The sequence below is a fragment of the Engystomops pustulosus genome, chromosome 2 (assembly GCF_040894005.1).
Source record: "Engystomops pustulosus chromosome 2, aEngPut4.maternal, whole genome shotgun sequence".
Lineage (NCBI taxonomy): Eukaryota > Metazoa > Chordata > Amphibia > Anura > Leptodactylidae > Engystomops > Engystomops pustulosus.
The window spans coordinates 107,601,933-107,617,207 of record NC_092412.1 but is presented as its reverse complement, the minus strand read 5'-3'; the positions used below and the strand labels follow the sequence as shown (position 1 = coordinate 107,617,207).

The 15,275-nt window shown below is 45.4% G+C and overlaps 1 protein-coding gene across 16 annotated transcripts in view; it reads left to right on the top strand.

Moving 5' to 3' along the window:
* DMD (dystrophin) overlaps positions 1-15,275 on the top strand; it is a 1,566,296-nt gene that overhangs the window by 1,461,259 nt on the left and 89,762 nt on the right. The window contains exon 1 of one of the 16 annotated variants that reach the window (XM_072135926.1): positions 11,236-11,435. The exons of the other annotated variants lie outside the window; for them this stretch is intronic. Coding sequence (XP_071992027.1) covers positions 11,416-11,435 — 20 coding nt within the window. The 5' untranslated portion in view covers positions 11,236-11,415. Of the gene's footprint in view, positions 1-11,235; positions 11,436-15,275 lie in introns of those variants that run through there. 16 annotated transcript variants of the gene reach the window in all.

The following is a 15,275-nucleotide window of genomic DNA, read 5'->3' as shown; positions in this document are numbered from 1 at the left end:
AAGTCATATTTGCCTGTTTTTGGGGGTTAAATGTAAACTTGTAGCTACAAGCTGTGGGCACCAAAGGCAATAGATTAGGCCATATAGAAGGTTTATCATTAAGCAGGCATTTTACTGCAGGTTTTTGTCGAGAATTTAGAGCTTTTTTGGAGGATTTTGTATGTCTATCATGGTGGTTCAGTGGTTAGCACTGGGGTTCTGGGTTCAAGTCCCATCCAGGTCAACATCTGCAAAGAGTTTGTATGTTCTCTCCATGTTTGCGCTGGAGTCCCCATGTTTCCTCCCACAATCCAAAACATACTGTTAGGTTGATTAGATTGTAAGCCCCATTGGAAACGGACTGATTCGACAAACTCTGTGCAGCGCTGCATAATCTGTCTGCGCTATATAAATAAAGAAATTATTATCATCATGGTGGTTTAGATAAATGAGCGTGGAGTCGATTTGCTACTTTTGCCTAAAAAGTCACAATAAAGTTTCAACCAGATGCCATCAAGCCTCAATTGAGTGGTATTTTATGTTCATGATAGACATTCTTTCTCAAATACTGAAGTCTACTGACCCCCTTCCAGTGATTGGGCTGAATTCTGTGCTATTAGTAGACATGGCTATTTTTGGAGATCCTTAATGGAGAATGGTCAAGTGGACTGGCCTGCAATGACTGGCCTCTTTGCTCTCATTGTTGTATATTCTATTATATTCCAGAACAGGTTTTAAAATATTTCTGTGATGGAGTTTGTCTTGCTTTGTAGAGACTGTAGTCGATTTATACCTAAATTTACAACTTTATGAAAGGCAAAACTACATAATTGTTGCAAAGCCGCAGATGCAACAACTTGTCTCAGACGGCCCGATGACCTGAGACGGAGAGAAGGGAGATGCGGTTTATTACCGCTTCTCCCGCCTCCACTCCCTACTGCATCACGCTAAAGTAGTGTGATGCATAGAGGAGCAGAGCCGCCGCCCACTTTATAGACTCTGTGGTCACGTGACCACTGGGGTTAAAGGGGTTAATCAGAGCTGCTCAGACCCAGTACAGTTCTGATAAACATCCCCAGTCAGAGAGTGTGGTTTCCGCCTGTAAAAGAGGCTCTTATAGATGCCCCAGTAAAGGGGAAAACTTGTTAAAAAAAATGGTATTTTTTTGCCAATTAAAACACATCCATTAAAAAAGACACAGAACATACACAGAAAAAAACCCACCAATGGTCAAATAACTAAATATACATGATAAATAGATCACAGTAACCTGTATAGAGGTAGAGAAGGTCTAGTCCTCAGAGCAAGTCAAGGTATTTACTTACAAACAAGTAATGCACATTACCCAGAGGAATAACAGAGGACAAGGGACACATACACAGGTATATAAAGATGAAGGGTGGACACCACCCAAAATGTGTTTCATCACGTCAGGGGTGGCAATGAAGGCAAAACATGTGTCGGTTGGTGTCTACCTTTGGTCTGTATATACCTGTGTATGTGCCCCTTGTTTGTAAGCAAATACCTTGACTTGTTCTGAGGACTAGACCTTCTCTACCTCTATACAGGTTACTGTGATCTATTTATCATGTATTTTTAGTTATTTGACCATTGGTGGGCTTTTTCTGTGTATGTTCTGTGTCTTTTTATATGGATGTGTTTTGATTAATCTAATAAAGTGTTATTTTATGCATTCTACATTATGATTTTTGTTTCCTCTCTTTTGTAGTGTTATTTGATTTTGGAAACAATCTGTTTGATCTGATGGGGGTACATTGTGTCCATGCCCCCTATTACTTGTATCGGTGTTCACTACAAAAAACATTGCCATAGTCGTCCCGTTTACCGGAGACTAAACATATTATATATCAAAACGACTGAAACAAAATAGGGTTGAAAAAATATGCACTATAAATTACAAAAAAAGCCTTTTCTACACTTTTAACCCCAAATAAAACTAAAAATGAAAAAAATGTTTATTACATTTTAATTAGCTCTATGTGTCCTGCAAAAAGCTCCACAAAAAATTTAAGGTAGCACGCAAAAAAAAGAAGATATAGCCCTTAAACCACTGCGTACAAAAATTTGCTAAAAAATGGCCCAATCAATAGAGCCTTTTCAGTCCGCATCACTAAGGGGTTAAAAGAAATACAGTAGATGATACAAAATAGTAGGCAAATTTCATAACCATCATCATGATCCTCTTTTGGCCTCAACTAAATTTCAAAAATCAAATCCGTGGTTTACTTTTAACCCCTTAGTGACCACCCATATGGAGTTCTGCGTTAGTCACTAAGGGGCCTTAGGCTAGGCCGATGTGTTTCTTCGTTGGCCTAACCTAAGGTCTGCACAGGTCTCCCGGGGCCCTTATGACGATGCTCTAACATTCTGTTAACCAGTTAGATCCCGTAGTCAATGTTGTGACCCACTGTCACAGTCTGTCATTGGCATGTGCCTGCTTGGTCCAGCCTATGCAGGTGCATAGGCTGACACTACTAATGCACTGCAATACGTGATTATTGCAGTGCATTAGTATGAACTAGTGATCACATGATCACAGGTTCATATGATAATATTATAACAAGAAAAAAGTTAAAAAAAAACACAAAAAATAAAAAAATTCATAAAATAAAATTCATTTAAGTGTCCCAAAAGCCCCTAACACATATAAAACAATAAATAATAATTTAAAAAAGTGGAAAAAAGTAAAAAAAAAAAACACAACATATTAAGTATCACCGTATCAAAATTCCCAATCTATAAAAATATACAAACGGATATTCCGGCGGTAAACCCCGTAATGGAAATGTGTGCTCAAATGTCCGAATCGCCACTTTTTTGCTCTTTCGCAACACATAAAAAATGTAATAAAAACTGATCTAAAGATTGCACAGTCCCCAAAATGGTAGCAATGAAAACGCCAACTCGTCCCGGAAAAAAAAATCACAACTAAGCCAACTCTGTTTTCTAAGTATGAAAAAGTTATTGGAGTCAAAAGGTTTTAATTCTAGGTAAAATCTATTAAAAACTAATAAAACCTACATAAATTTAGTATCCCTGTGATCGTACCGAACCAAACAATATATTAGAGATGCCATTTAGAATGTACAGTGAAAGACGTAAAAGCAGAGCTCACAGAAAAATGGCGCAAATGTGTGTTCTTGTCAATGTTTCCGCATTTTGAATTATATTACGAGTACACAGCATGGAATATAAGAAACCATCACTAGGAAGTACAATTTGCTAAGCAGAAAACAAGCCCTTTTCACAGGATAACTCGCCGAACAGTGGGGGTCTTAGTAGAGTATCCCCCGCGGATCATGAGAACATGGGAATGGTAGGTCTGATGTGTGTAGTTCCATTAACTGGCCTCATATGGAACTCAGTTATCTCCATCAGCACCATAGATATGAACAGAGCAGCGAGGTGCATGTTTTACCTCAGATTTTTTGTAATGTGTGGGGGGCAGGATATTAGGTAATTTACCAGTATATATGTATTTAACCCCTTCCCGACATTTGACGTAATAGTACTGCATGGCGGGAGGTGCGTTCCCGCAAAATGCAGTATTATTACGTCAAGCTTCTGGTGCCGGCTACAGCGAACACCCCCCCCAAAAAAATGCTAAAAATCCAAAACAAGAATTGATGATTTTATTTTCCTCCACACGAAAAAAGTTAATAAAATTGCTTCGATAAGCTAAACACCCTCTAAAATAAAGTTTTTTTTACAGTGCATCGCATCTCGCAAAAAATAAGCCCTTATTTGTCTAAATTGCTTAAAAAATAAAGATTGTATAGCCTATTCCCAACGAGCGTTGTAATAGAACGGTGCGGCGGGTAGTGACTTGCCAACACGGTTCAAACACAGTGATCGGGGCAAGATGGCAGCTGATCCTAACAGCCATCCATCCTGCCCCATGGACCAGAAGGGTCAGACAATTCAGACGAGCCAATAGCAGCGAATTTACTTATGACGTCAGTAATACCGGTCACTATGTCTGTAGACACGGTGATCGGGGCAGAGTGGCGGCTATTCCTGACAGCCACCAATTGTGCCTTGTGGTTCAGAGGGGTTTTGTTGCCCCCCTCTGTCCATGTTTGCCGCTATTGGCTGGTCGATTTGGTCCAGCTAAAAGCAGCAATATTCGTCACAATGGGCATCGCTAGGGTGAATAAAAGCAACACTTGGCGATAATTTCCCTACTAAAACGAAGATATGGTACAAAAGCGCTGGCCGTGTACATTGTACAGATTACGCTGTACAACTCTTACGAGCTGTTCCAATGTGCAGGTCCTGCCGTATCATTTCTCCGTTTTCAAGAGGAAGATATTAGGAAACTAATATTGGGACAAGAAGGACGGGCCCCTGTACCTCTGGTTTAGATGTTTCTGTATTTTGTCAGGGCAGCATTTTCCCGGTAAATTCTGCTGCTTCTAAAGGTAGGACTCAATAAAGAGTCTGTTCCAAAAGAGGAGTTAGGATGGACACTATATACTAAGGATGGACACTATATACTACTAAGAGACCTGCGACAACTCCAAGTGTGACAAAAGTTTAGATGGTCCCCTGGTCTATTCTACCTCCTTATACGCAACACATTCACAATTCACGCCCAACCTGTTGTGAATTCAGGAAAATGAATAATTTAACAACTGGTAGGTCCCGTTGCTCCCTATACCCCTCCATTATTTCATAACGGGCGCCACATAACGGGCACTGAACGTTCCAGAAATAATTGCAATTTCCATCTTGGACTCCATCGCACATCGTATTTGGAAACCACCTGTATGTTCAAATGCTCATTTCACCACGTGTATTACATTACACCACATATTACACCTTGCTAAATTCCCCAAGGGGTGTACATTCAACAATTAGGGTAACTTTTCGGGTTTTCCTCCGCTTTGGTACCACTACGGCTCTCCAAATGTATCCTGACACATGTGAAGGATTTCTTGCAAATTTGGCCTCTAAAAGACAAACACCCCTCTTTTCCTCTACTGTGCGCCCATAAAGCATTTTATATGCACATGTGGGGTACTTCTACACTCGGTAGAAATAGTTTTACACCTTTTTCGGGGTTATTTCATATATTATCCCTTGTGGCTTACAAAAATTAGGAGTAAAGTGACATTTATAGGAAAATTTTCACCTTTTTAATGTTTAGGGCCTAATTGGATCATTCACCTGTAGGGTCAAATACATATATTACACATTGCAAAATTCTCTAAGGGGTGTGCATTCAAAAATTAGGGTCACTTTTCGGATTCTTATCTGTTTTATACCACTAGGGTTCTCCAAATGCATGTCAAACATTTCTGTCAAATTTGGCTTCTAAAAGGCAAACATTCCCCTTTCCTGTTACTGTGCGCCCATACAACATTTTATATACACATGTGAGGTACTTCTACACTCGAGAGAAATAGGTTTACACATTTTGGGGGGTTATTACATTTTTTTTATCCCTTGTGGCTATAAAAAATTAGGGGTACAATGACCTTTATAAGAAAATGTTCACCTTTGTCCTATTTAAGCCCTATTTAAATCAAACACCTATATCAGTGATGGCGAACCTTTTAGAGACAGAGTGCCCAAACTACAACCAAAATCCACTTATTTACCTGATGTGCCAATGTGCCATTTTAAACTAGTAACTTATTGCTACCTGTTCTTCCGCCTGAGGCCACCAATACAGTTGAAAGAAGGTGGGCAAATTCAAACTATCATTGTAGCTTCTCTCCAGGGTCTCTCTGGTGGGTCCAGCAAGAATGGTGGGTCCAGCAAGAGGACCTCCAAAGATAATGCAGTTCTGTCAACACCTTCTCACTTTTCAAGCAGTTCCAAACAGTCAATGAAGTGTCGCTGTAAAATAGTGCTGTGCGCAGCATTTCATAAGTTGCCTGGGACTTCAGGAAGATTTAATGGATTTGTTCCTGTTTGGTGAACTCTGTCCTCGGCTGATGGCCTGAGTGCCCACAGAAAGGGCTCTGAGTGCCACCTCTGGCACCAGTGCCATAGGTTCGCCATCACTGACCTATATGGACAAATACTCATATTACACCTTACTAAATTCTCTAAGGGGTGTGGTTTCCAAAATGGTGACACTTGTTGGGGTTCCCCTCTGTCTTGGTACCACTACGGCTCTCTAAATGCATCCTGACACATGTAAAGGATGTTTGTCAAATTTGGCTTCTAAAAGGCCAACGCCCCTCTTTCCCTTCTGAGCTTCACTGCGTACCCATACAACATTTTATTTGCATGTGTGGGGCAATTTTATACTCGGGAGAAATGCTAGTACACGTTTTTTGGGGTTGTTTCATCTTTAATGCCTTATGGGATACAAAAATTAGCCGTAAAAGTTACTTTTTTGGGAAAATGTTCATCTTTTTCCTTTTAGGGACCTAATTGAAGCAAACACCTGTGGGGGAAAATACACATATTACACCTTGCTAAATTCTCCAAAGGGTGCACTTTCCAAAATGGTGACATTTGTTGGGGTTCCCCTCTGTTTTGGTACCACTAGGGCTCTCCAAATGCATCCTGACACATGTAATGGATGATTGTCAAATCTGGCTTCTAAAAGGCCAAAGCCCCTCCTTCCCTTCTGAGCCCTACTGTGTACCCATACAACACTTTATATGCAAAAGTGGTGCAGTTCTGTGCTTAGGAGAAATAGTTTTACACATTTATGGGGGTTGTTTCATCTTTTATCCCTTGTGGCTTACAAAAATTTGGGGTAAAAGTGACTTTTTTGAGAACATTTTCACCTTTTTTCCCTTTTGGGGCCTAATTGAATCAAACACCTGTTTGGGCAAATACACAAATTACACCTTGCTAAACTCTCCAAGGGGTGTACTTTCCAGAATGGTGTCTCTTGTTGGGGCTTTCCTCTGTTTTGGTACCACTATGGCTCTCCAAATGCATCCTGACACATGAAAACTTTTTCAGCCATATTTGCCCTGCAAAAACGAAACAACGCTCTTTCCATTCCAAGTGCCCCCCTGTGCCGTACAGCAGGGTACAGTGACAAAATGGGCATTGGCATGCTCAGGAGGAATTGCCCTAAACATGGTAAAATGCATTTTCCTTTTTAACCCATTGTGAAGGTGCAAATTTTAGTGTTCAATGAATCTATTGTAAGATAAAATTACATTTCTGTAATTTCACTTTCATTTATCTTTCACCCTCATGAAACGCTCAAAGGGTTAACAAAATTCCCAAAGGTTGTTATGAATATTTTGAGGGGTGTAGTTTCTAAAATGGTTCATTTGTGGGGGTTTTCTATCATGTAGGCCTTATAAAGTCACTTCTAACTAAACTGACCCTCCAAAAGTAGGTTTTGATGATTTTCGTGAAAATCTGAAAAATTGCACCTAAAGTTATAAGCCTCCTAGCATCCTAAAAAAAGGAAAAGATGTTTGAAAAATGTTGCCAAGTTAAAGCAGACATATGGAAAATGTTAGTTATCAAGTTATTTTAGTGATATGACTAACTTTCCAAAAAGTAGAAAATTTTGAATTTTGAAAACATTGTTTTTTTCAAAATTTTTGGCAAATTTCCATTTATTTAATAAATAAATACTAAACATATTGATTAAATTTCTCGACCAACATGAAGTACAATGTGTCACGAAAAAACAATCTCAAAATCAACTGGATATGTTAAAGCGTTCCAAAGTTATAACCACTTAAATAGACACATGTCAGATTTTAAAAAATGGGCCGTGTCAGAAAGGTGAAAAGTGGCTTCAGCGTTAAGGGGTTAATGTTCTGCATCGCTTTCCTGATATGTCCTGTCTTTTACCTCATTAGCCAGACACTCCTGTCCATAAAATGGCCACCGATGGAGAGTCATGTGATCTGTCCATGAGAAATTACCCCGCGCAGACCTTATGATAGTATTCATGTATATAAGATCAGGGTCATGGCAGGGGGAGTGGTCATGGACACCTCGGCACCTACCTGGTGTGTGCCCTGCTATGGGCTAGTAGAGCAGTGCGGTCAGCATGGTGTGTGCCGTGGCATGGGCTGGCAGAGCAGTGTGGGCAGCCTGGTTTGTGCCCGGGCAAGGGCTAGCAGAGCACTGTGGGTAGCCTCGGGGAATAATCTGGCAGAGCAGTGTGGGCAGCCTAGTGTGTACCCTGACATTGGCTAGCAGAGCAGTGTGGGCAGCCTTGTTTTGTAGCCAAGCATAGGCTGGCAGAGCAGTGTGGGCAGCCTGCTTTGTGCCCTGGCAAGGGCTAGCAGAGCACTGTTGGTAGCCTCGGGGCATAGGCTGGCAGAGCAGTGTGGGCAGCCTGTGTGTGCCCTGACACTGGCTAGAAGAGCAGTGTGGGCAGTCTTGTTTTGTAGCTGGGCATGGGCTGGCAGAGCAGTGTGGGAAGCCTATTGTGTGCCCTGGCATGGGCTTGCAGAGAAGTGTGGGCAGCCTGGTTTGTGCCCAGGCAAGGGCTAGCAGAGCACTGTGGGTAGCCTCGGGGCATAGGCTGGCAGATCAGTGTGGGCAGCCTTGTTTTGTAGCCGGCATGGGCTGGCAGAACAGTGTGGGAAGCTTGGTGTGTGCCCTGGAATGGGCTGGCAGAGAAGTGTGGGCAGCCTGGTGTGTGCCCTGACATTGGCAAGCAGTGTGGGCAGCCTTGTTTTATAGCCGGGCATGGGCTGGCAGAGCAGTGTGGGCAGCCTGGTGTGTGTCCGGGCATTGGCTATTAGAGCAGTGTGGGAAGCCTGGTGTGTGCCCGGGCATGGGCTGGCAGAGAAGTGTGGGCAGCCTGGTGTGTGCCCTGACATTGGCAGGGCAGTGTGGGCAGCCTTGTTTTGTAGCCTGGCATGGGTTGGCAGAGCAGTGTGGGAAGCCTGGTGTGTGTCCTGGCATGGGCTGGCAGAGAAGTGTGGGCAGCCTGCTGTGTGCCCTGACATTGGCTAGCAGTGTGGGCAGCCTTGTTTTGTAGCCGGGCATGGGCTGGCAGAGCAGTGTGGGTAGCCTGGTGTGTGCCCGGGCATGGTCTAGCAGAGCAGTGTCGGCAGCCTGGTGTGTGCCGGGGCATAGGCTGGCAGAGCAGTGTTGGAAGCCTGCTGTGTGCCCTGGCATGGGCTGGCAGAGCAGTGTGGGTAGCCTGGTGTGTGCCCGGGCATGGGCTGGCAGATCAGTGTGTGTAGGTAGGCTGGTGTGTGCCCGGGCACGGTGTAGCAGATCAGTGTGTGTAGGTAGGCTGGTGTGTGCTCGGGCACGGTGTAGTAGAGCAGTGTGGGCAGCCTGGTGTGTGCCCGGGCATGGGCTGGCAGATCAGTGTGTGTAGGTAGGCTGGTGTGTGCCCGGGCACGGTGTAGCAGATCAGTGTGTGTAGGTAGGCTGGTGTGTGCCTGGGCATGGGCTGGCAGATCAGTGTGTGTAGGTAGGCTGGTGTGTGCCTGGGCACAGTGTAGCAGAGCAGTGTGTAGGTAGGCTGGTGTTTGCCCGGGCACGGTGTAGCAGAGCAGTGTGTAGGTAGGCTGGTGTTTGCCCGGGCACGGTGTAGCAGAGCAGTGTGGGCAGCCTGGTGTGTGCCCAGGCACGGTCTAGCAGAGCCGTTTGTGAAGGTAGGCTGGTGTGTTCCCAGGCACGGTGTAACAGATCAGTGTGTGTAGGTAGGCTGGTGTGTGCCCTGGCATGGGCTGGCATAGCAGTGTGGGTAGGCTGGTGTGTGCCCGGGCATGGGCTGGCAGATCAGTGTGTGTAGGTAGGCTGGTGTGTGCTCGGGCATGGGCTAGTAGATCAGTGTGTGTAGGTAGGCTGGTGTGTGCCCGGGCATGGGCTGGCAGATCAGTGTGTGTAGGTAGGCTGGTGTGTGCCCCGCCATGGGCTGGCAGATCAGTGTGTGTAGGTAGGCTGGTGTGTGCCCGGGCACAGTGTAGCAGATCAGTGTGTGTAGGTAGGCTGGTGTGTGCTCGGGCACAGTGTAGCAGAGCAGTGTGTGTAGGTAGGCTGGTGAGTGCCCGGGCATGGGCTGGCAGATCAGTGTGTGTAGGTAGGCTGGTGTGTGCCCGGGCACGGTGTAGCAGATCAGTGTGTGTAGGTAGGCTGGTGTGTGCCCGGGCACGGTGTAGCAGATCAGTGTGTGTAGGTAGGCTGGTGTGTGCCCGGGCACGGTGTAGCAGATCAGTGTGTGTAGGTAGGCTGGTGTGTGCCCGGGCACAGTGTAGTAGATCAGTGTGTGTAGGTAGGCTGGTGTGTGCTCGGGCACAGTGTAGCAGATCAGTGTGTGTAGGTAGGCTGGTGTGTGCCCGGGCATGGGCTAGCAGATCAGTGTGTGTAGGTAGGCTGGTGTGTGCCCGGGCACAGTGTAGCAGATCAGTGTGTGTAGGTAGGCTGGTGTGTGCTCGGGCACAGTGTAGCAGAGCAGTGTGTGTAGGTAGGCTGGTGAGTGCCCGGGCATGGGCTGGCAGATCAGTGTGTGTAGGTAGGCTGGTGTGTGCTCGGGCACAGTGTAGCAGATCAGTGTGTGTAGGTAGGCTGGTGAGTGCCCGGGCATGGGCTGGCAGATCAGTGTGTGTAGGTAGGCTGGTGTGTGCCCGGGCACGGTGTAGCAGATCAGTGTGTGTAGGTAGGCTGGTGTGTGCCCGGGCATGGGCTGGCAGATCAGTGTGTGTAGGTAGGCTGGTGTGTGCCCGGGCATGGGCTAGCAGATCAGTGTGTGTAGGTAGGCTGGTGTGTGCCCGGGCACAGTGTAGCAGATCAGTGTGTGTAGGTAGGCTGGTGTGTGCTCGGGCACAGTGTAGCAGATCAGTGTGTGTAGGTAGGCTGGTGTGTGCCCGGGCACGGTGTAGCAGATCAGTGTTTGTAGGTAGGCTGGTGAGTGCCCGGGCATGGGCTGGCAGATCAGTGTTTGTAGGTAGGCTGGTGAGTGCCCGGGCACAGTGTAGCAGAGCAGTGTGTGTAGGTAGGCTGGTGTGTGCTCGGGCACAGTGTAGCAGATCAGTGTGTGTAGGTAGGCTGGTGTGTGCTCGGGCACAGTGTAGCAGATCAGTGTGTGTAGGTAGGCTGGTGTGTGCTCGGGCACAGTGTAGCAGATCAGTGTGTGTAGGTAGGCTGGTGTGTGCCCGGGCATGGGCTAGCAGATCAGTGTGTGTAGGTAGGCTGGTGTGTGCCCGGGCACAGTGTAGCAGAGCAGTGTGTGTAGGTAGGCTGGTGTGTGCCCGGGCATGGGCTGGCAGATCAGTGTTTGTAGGTAGGCTGGTGTGTGCCCGGGCACGGTGTAGCAGAGCTGGTGTGTGGAAGGGTTAAGGCAGAGGACCGCCCTGTCTAGCCTGCAGGCCTCCCTCCTCCTGGCACTCCTCCCCCTGCTCTCCTTAGCCCTGTGTAGTGCTAGTATCACTGCAGTGCTATCTCTCTGCTCCGGTCCTGTGTACAGAGCCCGGAACTTCAGCTCCTTCCAGTGAGAGCGTCCTCCTGGCAGCCATGAGGGAGCTGCTCAAAGGGTAAGTGCGGGGGCTGAGGGACGGAGCGCGGGGCTGTGCTGGGAAACTTTGTGCCGGGTGATAGCGGGGACAGCACTTCCCCGGTGCTGAGGATGGAGTGGATGACAGGGGAGGCTTCCCTGCTCGTCCTACATCAACAGATGAGCTCTGCACGAATCACGTCCCCAGGCTTCTCCTGCAGGAATGCACCTGACACCCCGGGCTCTGCTACATCTCCCTTCCTGTGTGTCCTTGTGAGAGAACACCTTCATTGTGGGTGAGAGAACACCTTCATTGTGGGTGAGAGAACACCTTCATTGTGGGTGAGAGAACACCTTCATTGTGGGTGAGAGAACACCTTCATTGTGGGTGAGAGAACACCTTCATTGTGGGTGAGAGAACACCTTCATTGTGGAGCTGCCTGCCCTCCCCCATTCACACTTCTCAAAAGGTCAACTTTCTGCCTGATTTCTTGTGGGAGCTACAATGGCTTTTCCCGGCACATTCTTATATCCGCGGTGATGTTACAGCCGGAGCGGAGCAGCAGGATAGCCGCGAGTTTCATCCTGGAAGTTACAGGGAAGGAGGTATTACCGGGGCATTGCTTGTGTATAAGGGGGCGACGTGTTCAGGTATTATCTCTGTGTATTGGGGGGGGGTGACATGTGGTCAGGTATTATCTCTGTATGTATTGGGGGGTGACATGTGGTCAGGTATTATCTCTGTATGTATTGGGGGGTGACATGTGGTCAGGTATTATCTCTGTGTATTGGGGGGATGACATGTGTTCAGGTATTATCTCTGTATGTATTGGGAGGATGACATGTGGTCAGGTATTATCTCTGTGTATTGGGGGGTGACATGTGGTCAGGTATTATCTCTGTGTATTGGGGGGTGACATGTGGTCAGGTATTATCTCTGTGTATTGGGGGGTGACATGTGGTCAGGTATTATCTCTGTGTATTGGGGGGTGACATGTGGTCAGGTATTATCTCTGTATGTATTGGGGGGGGGGTGACTTGTGTTCAGGTATTATCTCTGCATATATTGGGGGGGGGTGACATGTGGTCAGGTAATATCTCTGTATGTATTGGGGGGGGGATGACTTGTGGTTAGGTATTATCTCTGCATATATTGGGGGGGGGGGTCACATGTGGTCAGGTATTATCTCTGTATGTATTGGGGGATGACATGTGGTCAGGTATTATCTCTGTGTATTGGGGGGGGGGGTGACTTGTGTTCAGGTATTATCTCTGTATGTATTGGGGGGATGACTTGTGTTCAGGTATTATCTCTGTATGTATTGGGGGGATGACTTGTGTTCAGGTATTATCTCTGTATGTATTGGGGGGATGACATGTGGTCAGGTATTATCTCTGTATGTATTGGGGGGATGACTTGTGTTCAGGTATTATCTCTGTATGTATTGGGGGGATGACTTGTGTTCAGGTATTATCTCTGTGTATTGGGGGGATGACTTGTGTTCAGGTATTATCTCTGTGTATTGGGGGGATGACTTGTGTTCAGGTATTATCTCTGTATATATTGGGGAGATGACATGTGTTCAGGTATTATCTCTGTATATATTGGGGAGATGACATGTGTTCAGGTATTATCTCTGTATATATTGGGGAGATGACATGTGTTCAGGTATTATCTCTGTATATATTGGGGAGATGACATGTGTTCAGGTATTATCTCTGTATGTATTGGGGGGGAGTGACTTGTGTTCAGGTATTATCTCTGTATGTATTGGGGGGGGGTGACATGTGTTCAGGTATTATCTCTGTATGTATTGGGGGGGGTGACTTGTGTTCAGGTATTATCTCTGTATGTATTGGGGGGGGGGTGACATGTGTTCAGGTATTATCTCTGTGTATTGGGGGGATGACTTGTGTTCAGGTATTATCTCTGTATATATTGGGGAGATGACATGTGTTCAGGTATTATCTCTGTATATATTGGGGAGATGACATGTGTTCAGGTATTATCTGGTGAATGCTATAAAATTTGCTTGCCTTTGGGGACAACAAGAAAGAATCTCAAGTCCTAAATATCCTGTGAAAGTCTCTGCCTGAGGACACCTACCTGTATTGTGTGCACTGGAATAACCCCACACCGCTGTCTGCACCAGGAGACATCTCTTAGACATTGGTTGTGATAATATGTAACAAAATATCTAAGCAGATACTAAAGACATCAGATATTTACTCAACACAAGTGACATGTATCGTCACCACCATAAAGTTCTGCCGCAGAGGCGAATACCTTGATTTTCCCTCATTTATCAATTAGTATTTGAAGATGTAAAGATGCAGCAGAGCTGGGTACGACAGCAATGCACATTGTGTTTGTTCCATAGTGAGAAAGTTCTTTCGATATCTGGATTGTATTAGGATAATGTTTGATAAATAAAACAAAAAAAATATGTTACTTTGTGCGCCCGGTAAACGCTGGGATTGGTGTGAATTGCTATAAAAATGAGCAATCCGACAAATTCAGCTCTGCTGCACCGGACAATCTCAGCCCTTGTTTTCCATAGTAGTAGTAAACTATTTGATACTGTATGTTTGGAGTATATACTCTGTGTATTAGTCCTCCGCTATATAATAGAGCTATATAACAATAGATCTTGCCCCCAGCAGAAGTCTGCCTTAAAGCTACAGTAACATGTAACCATTACCCCTGTCTTCCTTGAGAAAGTCTAGTGTGCTCCAGAGTATTGCTTTCCTGCATAGAGCTGCCCTTTGTACTATCCTGTGCTCATTTTACACAATGCTTCCCAATCTCAATATTTGCTTAAGCCCCTTTTATTGGTTTTCTGCAGTCACAGAGCCGTCATGCATTAAAACTAAAGTTCTGCTAAGATGAGCCTGATCCCTGGATTTAGGACAAGCGATTGCATGTGTCTATTCCAGATATGTAGATGCAGGCAGAAATCCTCCAAAGTCCGTCTCCCCGTACCTGACTATACCCCATTAACTCTTCTTGTTTGCCATTTGTCGCTATGGTGATTGGGCTGTCATAAAATATGGTAATTCCTTTTGAAGCCTCTTTTTATTTCCACCTCCCAGAGCAATTCTGACAATATATTTTTACAGCCATGCAAATAGAGGAGCTAGAACTACAGATGGATGCCAGGTTGTTTGATTATTCAGGCAGCGGAAAATGCACAAGATTGAGGTTTTAGAACTAGGTCAGCTTTGTGGGACAGTAAAGTCTTTGGATTTTCTTTCTGGTACAGAGACATTTATTTAGTGTATCGCTACAGGCAGAGCTTTGTTACATAGTAAGGAATACTGGAGAGGTGTTAGGTGCACTGCACTTGTATGGGTGCTGTCTACATACGGGTGGGGGTCTATTTGCTATACATGGGTTTAGTTTTTATCCACGTACTTCATTCTTCAAGAATTATATGAAGTCTTTATAGATCTAGCTGTTTACGTTCTATACTTCAATGTGTAGATTTCCACAATCTTTACCCCTTTCCATTACCTGCATTTCATATTTTATTAGTAACTACTAAGAAGAAAAAGGGAGACCAGATGGTTTGTAGGTTTCACCTTGTACTATGCACACCGGTCGTTTTCTTTGAGAAGGCCATTTTTTGAGAGATTTCGGCTCCCCTTTTAAATGCTGGAAGGACATAGAGTACCTGTGGTATATCAGTAAATCACCAATTACTATGAAATCCCCTGGTAATTGTAGTTTTCATCTCCTCTCTGTGCAAGTGTAGACGTCAGCTTTGTTCTTATGTATGATGGGTTGTGTTTTGTACGCATGGAGCCTTGTCCTTTGACTATCTCTTTCTATGTCATTTTAATGCTAAAGGCTAATCACCTTGATTTCCTCCCATCCCTG